This window comes from Rhea americana, unplaced genomic scaffold (genome assembly GCF_003343005.1).
Source record: "Rhea americana isolate MKP2758 unplaced genomic scaffold, rheAme1 scaffold_295, whole genome shotgun sequence".
Taxonomy (NCBI): domain Eukaryota; kingdom Metazoa; phylum Chordata; class Aves; order Rheiformes; family Rheidae; genus Rhea; species Rhea americana.
Window position 1 is genome coordinate 278,501 of NW_028186418.1, and position 13,811 is coordinate 292,311.

Consider the following 13,811-nt stretch of genomic DNA (forward strand, 5'->3'; position numbering starts at 1 on the left):
GGAAAAAAAATCACCCCTCCCCCCACTAAAAAAAAGGTGATAGTTTCTACAATAAAGACAAGATGTGGTTTTATTGTAAAAATTTATTCAGCGTAGTCTTGAAGAGGTTATAGTAGCGTATACAGTGTTGTACAGTATATACACTATAGCATACACAGTAAGCAGTATGGTGTGTGTGTACATATATACTACAGTGTATACAGCATTCCAGGCCTGGTGCAGTGTTTAATACCGCATAATGGATGTCAGAAACCAAAAAGTAAGAGCCTGTGCCCATTGTATGTCACTGGCAACGTGTTTGTTTGGGGCTTGGTGTAACTTGTTGCTTCTGCATCAGGATAGAGGTGGAACTTGAAGGATATCTAAGGCAAGTAGAGTGCAAGATGCACTGCTTGAGGTCTAGAACTCAGAAAYGGAAGCTGGAGCTGTGATTTGCAGTCAGCAGGTATTTGACACTTTTAGCTCTCTGCCCTGTAGCCATTTGTGTTTGTTCTTACATGAAAGTGCTTAATACTTCTGTGCTGCAGCCTGAGACCAGTTAGCATTCACAGCACTAGAAGCCGCCTGGCTTCTAGTTACAATTAGTGAAGTGACACAGCTTTCTTAGTTAGATGCTTCCATGTAGAGGAGCCATCAGCCATTTGGTTGGTAATGCCAGCAGTGCTGAACTAGCTAGCTATCTTGTCCCCTTTAAGGCAGTATGGAGAAGTTGTATAAACACTGTGGAGCTTTACTGTGAGAGCTCAAAACTTCCAGTTATCCCTGAAAACATAAGAGGAAGAAAAGCCATTTTGAAGGTGCTGCTCTGAGTCTGATGAGCTGTGTAGGGGAAGGGACAATGTGACTCCCAGACAAGTTGGGAGAGAAAGCTGATGTGCACATGCTGTGGCCAAGGACTACAGATTTTAGTTCCAGCCTAGAATGACATAGACAAGTGGTGACTGCTGCACTTTGTGTGTGTTTGTTCCTTTTTTTTATTTTTATTGGATGTATGGATATGGAGAAGTATAAAAATATCATAGAGCAAAAAATGGGCGAGGTGCCTTAAATATAAGCATCCTTGGATCAAGATTAGTGARGAAGTTAGTTACATAATGGGTTTTCTCAGTTTAACACCTTCTAATCATAAAACAAAYTTCAAATCTAAAACAATTTCCACATCAACTCCATTTCTTGTAGTGCATCTCTCATACTCAGCTATAAAGTATTTACAGGGTTTTACTAATTTACACAATATGGCTTTAATAGTGTAACACAAAGCATCAAAAAGTCTCAGAGCAAAGTTCTTCATAAAACATTCTTTCTAAATATAAAGTCTGGCTTTTCATTGATTTGGCTGACAGATCGGCAGCAGTATTTGTTTTCTGTGATTGTGCATTTTTTTGACTGATGATAGAAGCACAAATTGTGGTCATTTCCATCAGAGATTAAAACTCTACTGGAGTCAGAACTACCTCCCTCAAAGCCCAGCTGAATGCACGAGTTTCATGAGCCACGGTTTCACAGACATTGCYTTGGACCTGTGTGTTTGCCGCTAAGGTAAGGAAGAGAAGGCCTTTCTTTTGGAACTTCCATATTAAGACAAGAAAGCAGGATGTATTTCGTTTTTTTCTGAAAGTGCAGGTCTTTGGTAATGATAAACAAAATGAGCGTAAGCAAGGCGRGAAGGGGGGTTTTGCTGGGAACGTTGTCCAGCCTGTATAGGGAGCAGTCAGACTGATGGATGGAAGAGGTCATGGACAGGTGGCATGTTTCATCATCGAGAATTCAAACGAGGAGCAACCTGCAGAAGAAGAAAGATAAGCTAGAAACTATATTGAAGAAGACTGTGCAACAGTTCTAGCTCCTAAATCGTTACATAACCACACCAGCTTGGAATAGAAATCAGTTGCTCGTTATGCTACAGTATATAAAGCTTGCTTTAGTCCGAAGTATTAAAGGTGACTGTTCTTGGCAGGAAACAAAAGCAGCGATTGGTAATGCAGTTGAAGGAGACCATGGTAAACTCACTCATGCCACTGTTCTGTGAYTATACTCAAAGCTTCTACCTAGATTAGTGGTACAGGAAAATGCGGCTATGGCTAGGAAGGCAGCCCAACTGGAAACAAGTTCCTGTGTACAGTCTGAAATACATTATAAAACTTTGGMACATGTTTCTTCATAGGTTAAGCAGTGAACTGGTTTGCCATTATTGATGGTACGTGGAGAGAATCGGCTCATTTCAGCATTCCTATAAAATCTGACCAGTTTTCCTTTTATACAATCCYATAGGCATTCTTACAGAGTAAGAACCAGCTGCTGTTGGCAGTGTGGCATTAGTGGCTTCTACAGGACTGATTCTTTCAGTGAAGAGCGAAGTAGGCATGGTGATGACTGCAACTCGGACCCTAGTCAGTCTGCAGTAGGACAGAGGAGCTCTTCTAGCTCTGACACTGGAGGGGGAATGAGTGTGGGTCTAAGTATGTTCTGGATGTATTTCTGAACAACCTTTAATCTGATAATGCYAGAATCAGCTGCATGTGTGTATCTGTCTGACTAGCAGGAAGACTCTATGAGCCTTCAATTTGATGGACAAATGTGAAGTTCTTCCCTGAAATTTGTCTTTGAATCAAACGGTAGGGATTGCCTATCTTTTGGTTCCTGAGAGTCTGTTTTCTTATGGATCAAGTGGTCATAAAACTTCATCTGGCCTGCTCTTCCATGATGGGTGAGATGTTTACTTGCAGAAAAAACATGTAATGGTGCCAGAGTAGGGTAGGACATAGTATCTACAATCAATTTAAGAAGGAAAGTGGGGTTTTTGTGCTGGCTTCCTCTGTTTTTAAAATCCTTTTTTTTTTTTTTTAATTTGATTTGCAACAGCATGAAATCCTGCAGAAAACAATGACAAATCAACTACTTCATCGCTTTGAGTAAGTCTGGCAGTCTTGCAGGGAAAAGCGCAACATTCAGCTCCAGTTGAGGAACAGRCTGGTTGTCTGGGACAAAGTAGTAATCTCTGCATTTGCAAACAAAGCTTACAGCATGTCASTGTGTTGGGTTAAATGACAAAACCCCTTTTGGATGCACTGTGAGTATCATTTCTTGGCAAGATGCGTCTGTACTCACCACAGTTAGATGGCCATTCTTGGCTTTGGCTATAAGCAGTTCTGATCCTGATATAAAGTCAATTATGCCTTCTTTGCCTTGCCCAACTGTAAACTTTATACTGTGAAGAAAAACAGAACAGACTTGCTGAGCATGTGTGAACTTCAAACTCTTACCTTTTCTTGGATGCTTTGTACTGATGCTTGCTTAGCTGCAGTGAATCTGCTTGTTTGAGGAAACAGAGCCCTAGTTAAGATTTGCTAGATATGTTTTGATGACCTTGCTATGGCCCTGTAATGCTAAAGCAGAGCTCCTTTCCAGAACAAACAAGAAACCAAGACGGCTTCCCTCACCTTCCCTGGTTGATGTTGACATTATTGACTTTGTCCGCACGCATCGCTGTCTTTGTTAGCGTCTCAATCACGTGGTCRCTCTGAAGCACGACATCTCCCTGTGAGGGGAAACCCACAGTGATGGTTTGCAGTCATGGCTTTTCAGAGATAATGACAAGATCATTTTTAGTGATTATATTATAAATTAACAGAGAACTATTTCTGCAGGATAGCGTGAATGAGAAAAAAACCCCTTCCCTGTGGACAAGGTTTGCTGGAGTTCTCCAGGGCCTGTCTCAGATCRCACTCTGCATCTGCAGCCATTAACCTGTTATTTACAAGGTATCAGTAATCTGGACAAAGGACAGCTGAACCAGCCATGAATAACAAACACCCATTAATTGAGCATAAATACAAGAAAAATAACGACCAAAAACCTAAAATTCTAGTTAGAGCAAAGTTGTGCAGAGGGGCTGCTCACCATGTGTGCTTCCTCTCCCCTCATCCCCACCCCTTCCCATCCTCAATCTTTTACTTTTTCTCCTGTTAAAGTACTTCTAGAGGTGGATGGGGAAATGACAAGACAAGTCCYGCTACCTTCTGTTTGTTATCCTCGCAGTGCACATGTAGCACAAACAAGTTATCACTCAGGCTGCTGACAGAGATGCCTGTAATAGAGAATAGCCATTTGACAGCCACCACAATAATACWAAGATTCTTACAAGCATTTCAGAAACTCTCCCAGGAACGCAGCAACTGTTATACCCATGCCTGGAAACCCAACAGCTGAGAAACTGCACCAAAGCACAGCGCTACGATGTCAACAGAGAGGATGAAGTGGCTGCAAGGTGACAGAAAATCAGCTCCACCTCTGAACATGTTTATGTTTTTCTTCTCTACCTCTGTCCAGCAGAAGGAGGAACAGTGCTCACATACACGYTTTTGAGGCCCTCATCAACATGGACTTGAAAAAGAGCTGGCTTCTCTGTACCAAGTAAGATACCCAAACCTTACTTCCCCTGACTGCATTGGACAGATTAATTCTAGTCTTGTACCTGGATCAGCAGTTTAATTGCTGGGGTACTAAGTGGGAAAGGGGCAACTGCAGCAACATGATTACTGTTGTCTTCTGCCCACTGTCACCATGGGATGAAAAAGGCTGGAGCTGCTGTARGAGCACAACTCCAAAAGGTTCATCCTTGCTGTGAATCCTTGTGACAGCAGGGATTGAGTCATCTGGCATATTGGTCTTTGCAGAGCTGCTTGCTGCAGGTTTTCATTCTGCTATGCTGGGAGCTAGGCCATGCATCCAAGGCTCTGGATTCAAACATTTCTACTGAGCCAGCTGGCACTGCCTGCCTTACTTAAGCCAGGATTACCCTCTGTAATGTGTTGATCATGTTTGCTTAAAATAAAAAAATAAATGAAACCCCTTCCTGGGGTAGATGGATTAGTTACAGAACATTGTGCTTGTTTCAGTAGGGTCTGTTGGAGTTTATTTTTTGGGATTTTGCTTAATATCTTGACAATAGCTACAACCTGGGTTAGCTATTCAATTAAGATAGCCTAACTCTAATGAAGATGGATAGATGTTGCAGCAGTAAGTGTCTTACRGAACTCCCAGAACCCCAAACTGGTGTTGCTCTTTGAAACCATTTCAAATAGTGACAGCTACAAATGGAGCTGATCATTTCAACATTGCCCTAATGCAATTATTAACACCAAAATGGCTATAAGGAGGAATCGTAGCAATGCTGGGAGCAGGAGCTGAGGCCATGAAGTGAGAGGTTTCAGATGGGAAAAGCCAAGTAGTGACTACAATGCATCAATCAAAGACTGAACGCTTTCTCTGTCCAGTGAAGTTCCCCCCTCCAAGTATGAAGTCAGTGTCAAATATTTAGAGGGCTAAATGCCATAGCCATGTCCTAAGCAGCTGCTATGTAATAACRGCGCAGTGCAGTGGACCTGCAGTGGAGATGTGCAACTGAGAAGTGACTTTGGTACACGGGAGATGTCTTCTCAGAGGTTGTGATTTTCGTGATGCTCATTTTCTGGAGTTTTAGGAATTTCAAGACTTAGAATGCTTTTTGGTATCAGCTCAAGTCTTGTCCAGGACAAACACAAATTACTTTTGTTATTCTTAGCTGAATGCAGTCTTTATCTTGGCTATAAACAAGTCAGTTAAAAACCCATTTATCTTGTCACTCTCACCTGTCAGATTGGCATAGTCGATCCGTTGTTTGATTTTGGATTCTTCAACTATGATGACTGCGTTCTGGGTAAGAAGCAGCTGCCGTGCTCTTGCTTTGTATCCTTTCCGGTCATACTTGATTACAGGGACTGCATACTGAAATAAGTATTCAGTGCTAAAAATGGAGTTTGTTTAGATGGCAGCTACTTTCCCTCTAGTCTAGATAGCTCACGAAAAGTACTGACCCGTGATTTGTAAACAGGGAATGGAGATGATTCTTTTGAGTCCTACTTTCACTTCTGCCACAGACTTCTTTTGCTAACCTGTTAGCAAACAGAGCTAACAGGCTATTTTTCAGAGGAGTTCTGAAAAATAACAACTTGGCCACTCCTGCTAAATCTGTACTATATCTGCCTGAGCATGGGCTTGAAAAAATCTAGATTAAACTTCAGTCTGTGTAGGCTTCTTCACCACCTTCTTTCCCACCCCCTTYAGCATTGCAAAGCATCATGAACACCAGCCATGCCCGTGACAACTCCTTCAATTCTTACTACTATAAATMATCTGAACCTCCAAACTGTATTTCTGAGCCACAACCCTTCCCATACACTATCATCTTTTCTTCAGAAGTTTAATCCTCCAATAACGACTTCAATTCTGCTGAATAATTCTAGAAACTTGACAAAAGTATTAGGATCCATAGCTCACCTTAATTGCTTCATTTTCCAAAGCCTGAAGGACTTTAGCATTTATCTCCTCATTACCTAAGTGAAAATTAAAGAGGAGATGTCAGAGAAAGAAACATCTAGGAAGAAAAGAGTACATAAGTCTCTCTTCCTGTTCAAATTTGCAACACCTACTCACCAAGTCGAGTGTTGATGAAGAGCCTAGGAACGCTCTGAGGATAATTGTCTTTTTTACCTTTAAAAATCTCACTGGCAATCACTTTTTGTTCTAACTGCAAGGACAAGAGATTTTTTTTTWAWWMYTWAAAAAAAATCTAAATAAAAGGAAATGTTTGTCTTAAAGATGCTTCTAACAATCATCGTCTAGCTCTGACCCTATGAATCATGCTAGTTACAAAATACGCCATACATCCCCTATCCTTTCAACAGCTACCTTATCTTTATGGAGTGGTCTGGCAGAAAGGAATCCCATCAACTTCCTGATTTTCTGCTTCCCCCCTCACCCCACCCTTTTCAACAGTAGGGATCATATTTCTGGTTTGACTTTTTATAGGCCTATGGCATCCATTCACTGAATTTTGTTAGAGCTTTTCTTAGAATAAAGATTTTTCMAAACTCTCCCAATGCAGGGACTCTTAACCTCTTCCTTGTCAAGCTAACCAGTCTGACCTTCTCTGCCACTGTAAGACTTCTTTTCACATTTCAGATTTTTTTTCCCTGAAACCTTTCAAGATCAACATTTTTACCAAAATAAATACTAGCCAAAAAAAAAAAAAAGTTATGGCCTTACCAGCACTCTGTAACATAGTCATGGGAGCTCTCCTATCTACTCAGCATTCTCTGCCTTAGCCTCTGACAAATAGCATGAGTCAGTCTCCATATTGTACTGGGAGTTCCTGTTTAGATGATTAGTCACCCTGAAACTTGTATCCTGGAAGCCTGTCCCTGTGAGCAGGAATACTCGCCCACTCTGTAAATACAACCTGTGCYGCTTCAGAAGAACAAAGCCAGTGAAAACTGGAACTCAGACATACCCTTTGCTTTACGAAGGGCAAATGGACCACATTACAGAGTATAAAGTACATGAAACAATGAATTTCAATTTTCCTACCAAAAAGGCTGGTTTGCTTTGGAGGGGTAGGGAGTATTCTGCTAAATTTCCTCCTCCAACTCAGTTTCAGTAATGGCTGATGTTAATCCTGTGTCCTTAATCCCAGGCTAGCCCACTAACTCATCTACAGTATTTCATTACAGGTGCTTAATATTTTGGCCTTCAGAAACAATGTAATTTAGCTATGTGATACTAAAAAAAAAAAAAAAAAAAAAAAAAAAAAAAAAAAAAAAACAGTTTAAAGGCAAATATTGATATCAACTGAACAGTTATGCCTGAACTGTTCAATGTATACATTTCCCATTATCTCTCTTTACTGAGCTTTCAGCTATGAAAAAACTCACTCCCAAGACTAAGATGAATCAAATTTCAATGTAATTTTTATTCGTTTTAGTGGGAACAACGCTGGACCAGAATATTATTCATGTAACTTGCCTGTTCGGAAAACGATACTTTTGCACCCATTGGATTCTCACTCTCTGCTTTATACAATGCAAGCAGAAAGACCCTGCTTCTTATGTTGTTATCCTTCACAGGAAGGATAACATAGCATTTCAGTATAGAAATGATATAGATATTACATAGAATATACAATTGTTACATATGATGTTTTATTTTCCACACATTCTATACAACTCCAACTTTCCTTCTCTGGCCTTTTGTCTATAACACAAAAATTGAAAATGTTCCTGTGAAACTCTTAGCCAGCCAGCAAAGAATCCTGTACTTCAGGAATTTCTCTCCCTGTATAGTAGTACCCTTCTMCCTCCCATTCAACTGCTGAGAACCTCCTTTTGTTCTCAAATATCAGCGTAATCAGGCAAGTAATGCAAATCTATCACATACCTGCTGCTTCCACTCTGGGCTGATTCTCTTGCAGTAGCTCCAGACCATGTTCTGCATGCATAACTGTCTCAGGAGCTGGGATGCCTGAAGGAGATTTCATACAGTAAGTGAAAATAGCTCCAAGTTAAAAAAAAAAATCTAAACAATGAAGAAAGAGAAATAATTGCAGAAAAACAAGGTTTAATTAATAGATTGAGTTTTAGAATTAAATAGTAGGAAGTTTGTTTCCTACCCTTTTCTAAGAGAGCTTGCCCTGCAACATTTCTCAACTGATTTAGAATGCAGAATAAATACTGGGAAATATTCCTCTTTACCCAGTTATTCCCTTCCTCACTTCTGCTGTACCTGTGATCCAAGCAAACAAGGAACTCTGCATAAGATAACCGTAACTTTCTGCAATCTTATTTTTGATCAAGTAAAAAAGCCATTCTTGTGCAGTTCTGCCTACCTCACAGAGTGATGGAGGAGGAGTTGGCCATGATTTGTCCAAAACATTCTTTGGTAAATTACGCTTAAGGTTCATCAGGAAGGAAAAGCGGATATAATCAAGGAAATACTCATTCTCTGGACAGCGAGGGTAGTTCCGGTAAATAAAACCTTTAATGAACCTGACGGGGAGGGGAAAAAAAGGAGATTAATCAACATCACAGCTAGAGGTCTCTTCCAATCCAATCATCTCTGGGCCCTCAGTGAGCTTCAGACAGTGAGGGTAAAAGGTGAGTTAACATAAAAGATGAGTGAGTGGACAGTTGGGGGCATTGAAGGCACTGGGACAAGTCTGCAAAACAAGCATCACCAACCACTGAGAAGAAAAAGGAACTGAAATTTGTAAGAGTTAGGAACCAGAGTTCCATTRGGGAGTCTGAGAACGGGCAAGTACCAAGTGGATAACTCAGAGGTTCTGACTGCTGAAAGGGAAGTTTCAACAATAATGAAATATGGAAAGCTAGTTTCTAAATTTTCTCCGTYGTAGCTGCAATCAGGCTAGGCAAACACCTTTCCCTGTTTTCGGACAAGCGTATTCAAATCACAAAATAACCTACCTTCAGATAACAGACTCGCATTTCCTGAGATTTATTTTTTTAAAAATAAAAATCATAAGTATTAAAAGATCACAGACACTGTATCATCCTTTTGTTAGGGAATAAGTACTCACTGGATGGAGGGAGTACTCCCCTCCCCCCCTTTTTTTAAACGCACCTTCTTATAGTCTCTACTGCCCACTTCTTTTTGGCAGCTTTTCGGCGTCCYAAGGTTCCCCGCCACCATGACTGGATAGTTATTGCTAAAAATAATAAAAATGAATATTTTGCAGTAATTAAGCTCTGTAATACAAAACTGACTCTGTACATGAGCTGAGACTGAAAAGTGCTCAAGAAAGCCCTCTCCAAATAAATAATAATAAAAAAAGCCTTCACAGTGGCATATCAGAAAGAACATAATTTCTTAACCATCTGATACTATGAATAAATAACCAATGTCAATAAAAGTATCTGCAGATGGGAACAGCTGTATGGAGCAATTGGCTGCTGTGTGAAYGTAAGTTAAATCTCTTACTCAAGGGTCTCAAAGACTAAACGTGGAAGGACTGGGCACCACACCTAACACCCTGCATTTTACTTGCWGCAGCAAGGCTTTGGTGATTTAAATTCTTGCATAACAAACTCAAGTCATCTCTGACCTCTTCTCTAAAAACCACAATGGCCATTTCAAATCATGCAGGTGACGCTACTGTAGTTTCAATTCTCACATACCTGAGCGTTTCATGTGTAAAAATTTCTTCCGACGGTAGAAACCTCTCCATGTGGCCTGCATTTTTGTTGCTGAAGTTGCAAGAGAAACAGCAATTTAAAATTSTGACCAAACATGAGATTTTTTTTGTAAGAAAAAGCCATTTTTTAAAAAACAAAAAGCACAAAACAGCTAACTGTCTGTGAAGCTACTATGCTGTGTGACTCACCAAGACTTTGCTTCCTCACTTCCAGAGCATCTTCCGTTGCAAACAAAGTCTTGGGAAAGCGGATAAAAATCTTTGTTCTAGAAATAGAAATGCAGAATTATGTTCAACATGCCAGAGAAGTTTGCTTCCTGTCCTTAGCATCCCTTTTGGCATCTCTTATCTTTTCCCTGCCCATCAGACAAAGAAGCCTTATTTAAAAGCAATGACACTGATTTCCAATAATTCATAATTCCAAACTAAGAAAATATAGGAACTAACCGTCCCATTTTGTATTCTTCTGGCTTGTAGCCAAGGTGTTTCACCAGCACGGCCACTCCGTCATGGGGCCGTCCATCCCATGTAGGCCAAGTGTCCGGACAGAGTGATTTGTACCTGTAAATTGACAGCAGGAGAAACCTTAGCAAGAGAAAATCCAACCTGTACAATGTAACAGAAGGGAAGAGAAGCTATCCTTCTCTCTCCCTCAAGAAGTCTTTCAGGTACAAGGGCTGCCTTCTGCTGTTCAGAGCACCTCCCCAGCCACAGCATGCASAGGACAAGCGAGAAGAGGTAAACCCAAGGTCATTGTACCTCTGCAAGAAAACTTCATATTTCCTTCGGTATGCAAAGCCAGCTCTGCGCACGCGCAGGTTCTCCATCAAGCCCAGGTATTTCACCTGATGTCGGATTAAAACTTCATCAAATCGATCTTGAGAGACCATGAAAATGGAGGAACATTAGTAATGTAGAGCTGCCCCTTCACAGGGGGAAGGCGCTTTCAGTTCTTTGTTTTATGTTAATGGATTACCTTTCACCTTTACCCCATCCTCACTGTGTAAATCCCACACAACTTCCTTTGTCCTCCACATTCCCCCCCTTTTACTATACACTAAATAATGTATCCTTTAGTACATATTTTATATACATTTTTAATATACACTTATTATTTGGTTCAAAAAAAAAAAAAAAAAGACATTCTCCTTTATGCTCTTTGCAAACAGGAAGAGGAAAAGAGGGAGAATAAATGAGATTATTAAAAGGAAGTGATGTAACTTCACATTCTTCACCTTAAACACGACCCTACTCCATCATTTTCCGCAAGACCACTGCCCCGGTTCTGGTTGCTGGTACTGCCACTGCCTCCCCACAAGCTCTGGCACTGGCCCAGAATGAAAAGTCTTGCAGGACTTAGTCATTTGAGCTCCTCTCTCTGCCTCACTCGCTGGGATCTAGTGATCTATGCAGCTGTCATACAAAAAACATAGAGAGGAAGAGTCACCAGAGCCATACCAGCCTGTTTAGCGTCGTTAGGTTTAATGCAACGAATGTATGAGGGTTCCTTGGACATCAGGATTTCCATGAGTTTGGAGAGGCTGTTCTTAAACTGAGCTGCTGCCTAGGAAAAAAGAAAAACAGCTATGTATGAAGTGATGACTTACAGCTAGTATTGTGCCTGAGGAACAAACACCACCATCTTCTCGCCTTAAATATGAGAGGCTTGCATTCAGATTACCGCATCAGGTGGGACATGTCTTTAAGAACATCCAGCTCCTGTTTTCTTACCGTTTCAGGTCTCTTTTTGTCTGTCAGCTCTGTCCTGTCAAAACACTGATTTATGATCGGATTCTCAGAGTTGCACATGGTCTGCAGAGAAAGACAGTTTCAAAGATGAAGCACAGAGTGCATCTCAAAACTATCAGAGGAACATGGACCTAAACAGAGTGGTTTTTGTTTGTTTGTTGTTGTTTCAATAATAAAATTAATTTTTGGGCACTTCAATTTGTCTTTTCATAGTGCAAGCCCTATGGGCACCCATTCTCCAGATGGAGTCTCAGCGCATGTTTTCCCTCAGTTGCCATCCCATTTTGCACCCGATTGTTTCCGATACTCGGCAAAACAAACATCCTCTGTCCACACTCACCTCCTTCAAGTTCCGAAASAGGAGGTCATTGTTTTTATCTAGAAAACCTGGAAGGAAATAAAAACCAAAAAAAACACTCAGGCTGCCACCGCTGTTCCATAGGAACTTCACAACAAGGCAGGAATTCAAGATGAGAGATTTATGCAGTTAATCAAATGATATGTGAAGGTATTCTATGCCCACATCAATCTTTCCATCTAGTGAAGTAGATTTAATTAAAAGAACAGGCGATGGGAGGAAGAGGAGAAGGGAGGAAGAGACAGCCAAGATGGGGCACACACTTACCTGCAACATTGTAGGTGACCTCTCCAGCGTAGTGCAAAAGGCGGAACTCTTCCCGCCCCAGTGACTTGCGAGTCTTTTGGTCAGCGAGCTTGTGCCTGGCGAGAAAGCCAAGAAGTTTCATGAGGAACAAACGGTTGTTCAGTGTGCGGATTCACCTCAAAACCCACCATGGCATTTGACCCCTGAGTGGGACTATATGAATTTGGGGCGGGGGGGGGGACGGACGGGGACAAAAATCACACTTGCTGATCTTAAAGGCTGAAAGTAAAAAAAAAAAGTGAGAGTCATCAACCAGTCAGTCAGCTCCCAGTCATAAAATCTATTTCCATTTATTTCAAAGGAAGGAACTTTCGGCTTCCTGGTGAGGCTGCAGGGTGGGTCTGATATGAAATTTGAGCAGCGGCAGCAGGCGAGAGGGCCATGAGGATGCTGGCAGCACGTTGGCATGCTCATGGGATGGCATACAGACCCTGATCTGAGCAGAGTGTGTRACAGAAAGAGACAGGTCATTTGGAGCTGCTAAATAATCACTCCAAAACTGAAGTGAACAGTCTTGAAAGCTACAAACACGGAATTCATAMCAATTAAACTAGAGTGAAGGCAATATGGATAGTTTACCAAAGTCAAGGGAGAAGATCAATATCATCTGGTAAGCAGACACATGCACAGTAGCAAATTAGTGCAATATTAAACTCTCAGGCACATCAATTTCAAAATCACCAGCACCGCTTAAATCACTCTAACGTGATTACATTCTAATACACCTCCGAACACTTTTACGAGCGGAATTCCCCCCTGCTCTAGTTATTCCTCGGCTAGACTTCAGTCATCTTTCCCCAGCAAGTCATCAAATGCTGGGGAATGATCTGGCCTAATACTCTGAAACAGAAGAGGAAAAGCAGAGTTCTTCACACGTGGAGTATTGGGCCAGGTCTTAGAGCAGCCAAGAAATTGCAAGCCTGCAAATTCCTTGGACACATTAGCAGAGGGATGTCAGGAAGAGATAAGAGGTAARAAAGTAATGGAATGTTTTGTTGCTTCTATTGTATTTTGAAGGTTAGTCTTCAAAAGAGCAAGRCATTTAGCATCAATAGCTCTGCCACACACCTGGATCCTGCTAGTATTACTGTCCTCAGCTACGGGAACACTCACGTGAGAAAATGAGGGTGATTCTTCACAGTTTCCTCGAGCTTCTCCAAGAATGTTGTATCTGTGGCATCCCCGGGTCTCAGACACTCTTCATCCTAAAAAGGAGTAAGCAAACACAYGCACTCAAGCACTGACTTCTTTGCATGCTTCTCAGCATACAGGCCAAGTCTAATTCTATCTCACTGAAACACCATCCTGATTTGACTCTTTGGTCTTTTAATAGCGAGGCCAYCTCATGCCTTCACTTCACTTAGTTCAACAAAT

The 13,811-nt window shown here is 41.3% G+C and overlaps 1 protein-coding gene across 3 annotated transcripts in view; it reads right to left on the reverse strand.

Moving 5' to 3' along the window:
* Window positions 1-68: 68 nt before the first annotated feature.
* MYO1C (myosin IC) overlaps window positions 69-13,811 on the reverse strand; it is a 59,942-nt gene continuing 46,199 nt past the window's right edge. For 2 of the 3 annotated variants that reach the window (XM_085309268.1, XM_085309269.1), the window contains 19 exons: window positions 13,551-13,642; window positions 12,399-12,493; window positions 12,114-12,160; window positions 11,756-11,836; window positions 11,483-11,588; window positions 10,784-10,901; window positions 10,472-10,585; window positions 10,214-10,290; window positions 10,008-10,076; window positions 9,454-9,538; window positions 8,702-8,861; window positions 8,254-8,337; window positions 6,475-6,568; window positions 6,319-6,374; window positions 5,631-5,766; window positions 4,017-4,087; window positions 3,441-3,538; window positions 3,109-3,208; window positions 69-1,783 (listed from right to left, as the gene is read on the reverse strand). In XM_085309268.1, the coding sequence (XP_085165394.1) occupies window positions 1,757-1,783; window positions 3,109-3,208; window positions 3,441-3,538; window positions 4,017-4,087; window positions 5,631-5,766; window positions 6,319-6,374; window positions 6,475-6,568; window positions 8,254-8,337; window positions 8,702-8,861; window positions 9,454-9,538; window positions 10,008-10,076; window positions 10,214-10,290; window positions 10,472-10,585; window positions 10,784-10,901; window positions 11,483-11,588; window positions 11,756-11,836; window positions 12,114-12,160; window positions 12,399-12,493; window positions 13,551-13,642 (1,710 nt within the window). In that variant the 3' untranslated portion in view covers window positions 69-1,756. Of the gene's footprint in view, window positions 1,784-3,108; window positions 3,209-3,440; window positions 3,539-4,016; window positions 4,088-5,630; window positions 5,767-6,318; window positions 6,375-6,474; window positions 6,569-8,253; window positions 8,338-8,701; window positions 8,862-9,453; window positions 9,539-10,007; window positions 10,077-10,213; window positions 10,291-10,471; window positions 10,586-10,783; window positions 10,902-11,482; window positions 11,589-11,755; window positions 11,837-12,113; window positions 12,161-12,398; window positions 12,494-13,550; window positions 13,643-13,811 lie in introns of those variants that run through there. The other variant, XR_014896385.1, reaches the window with a different exon arrangement.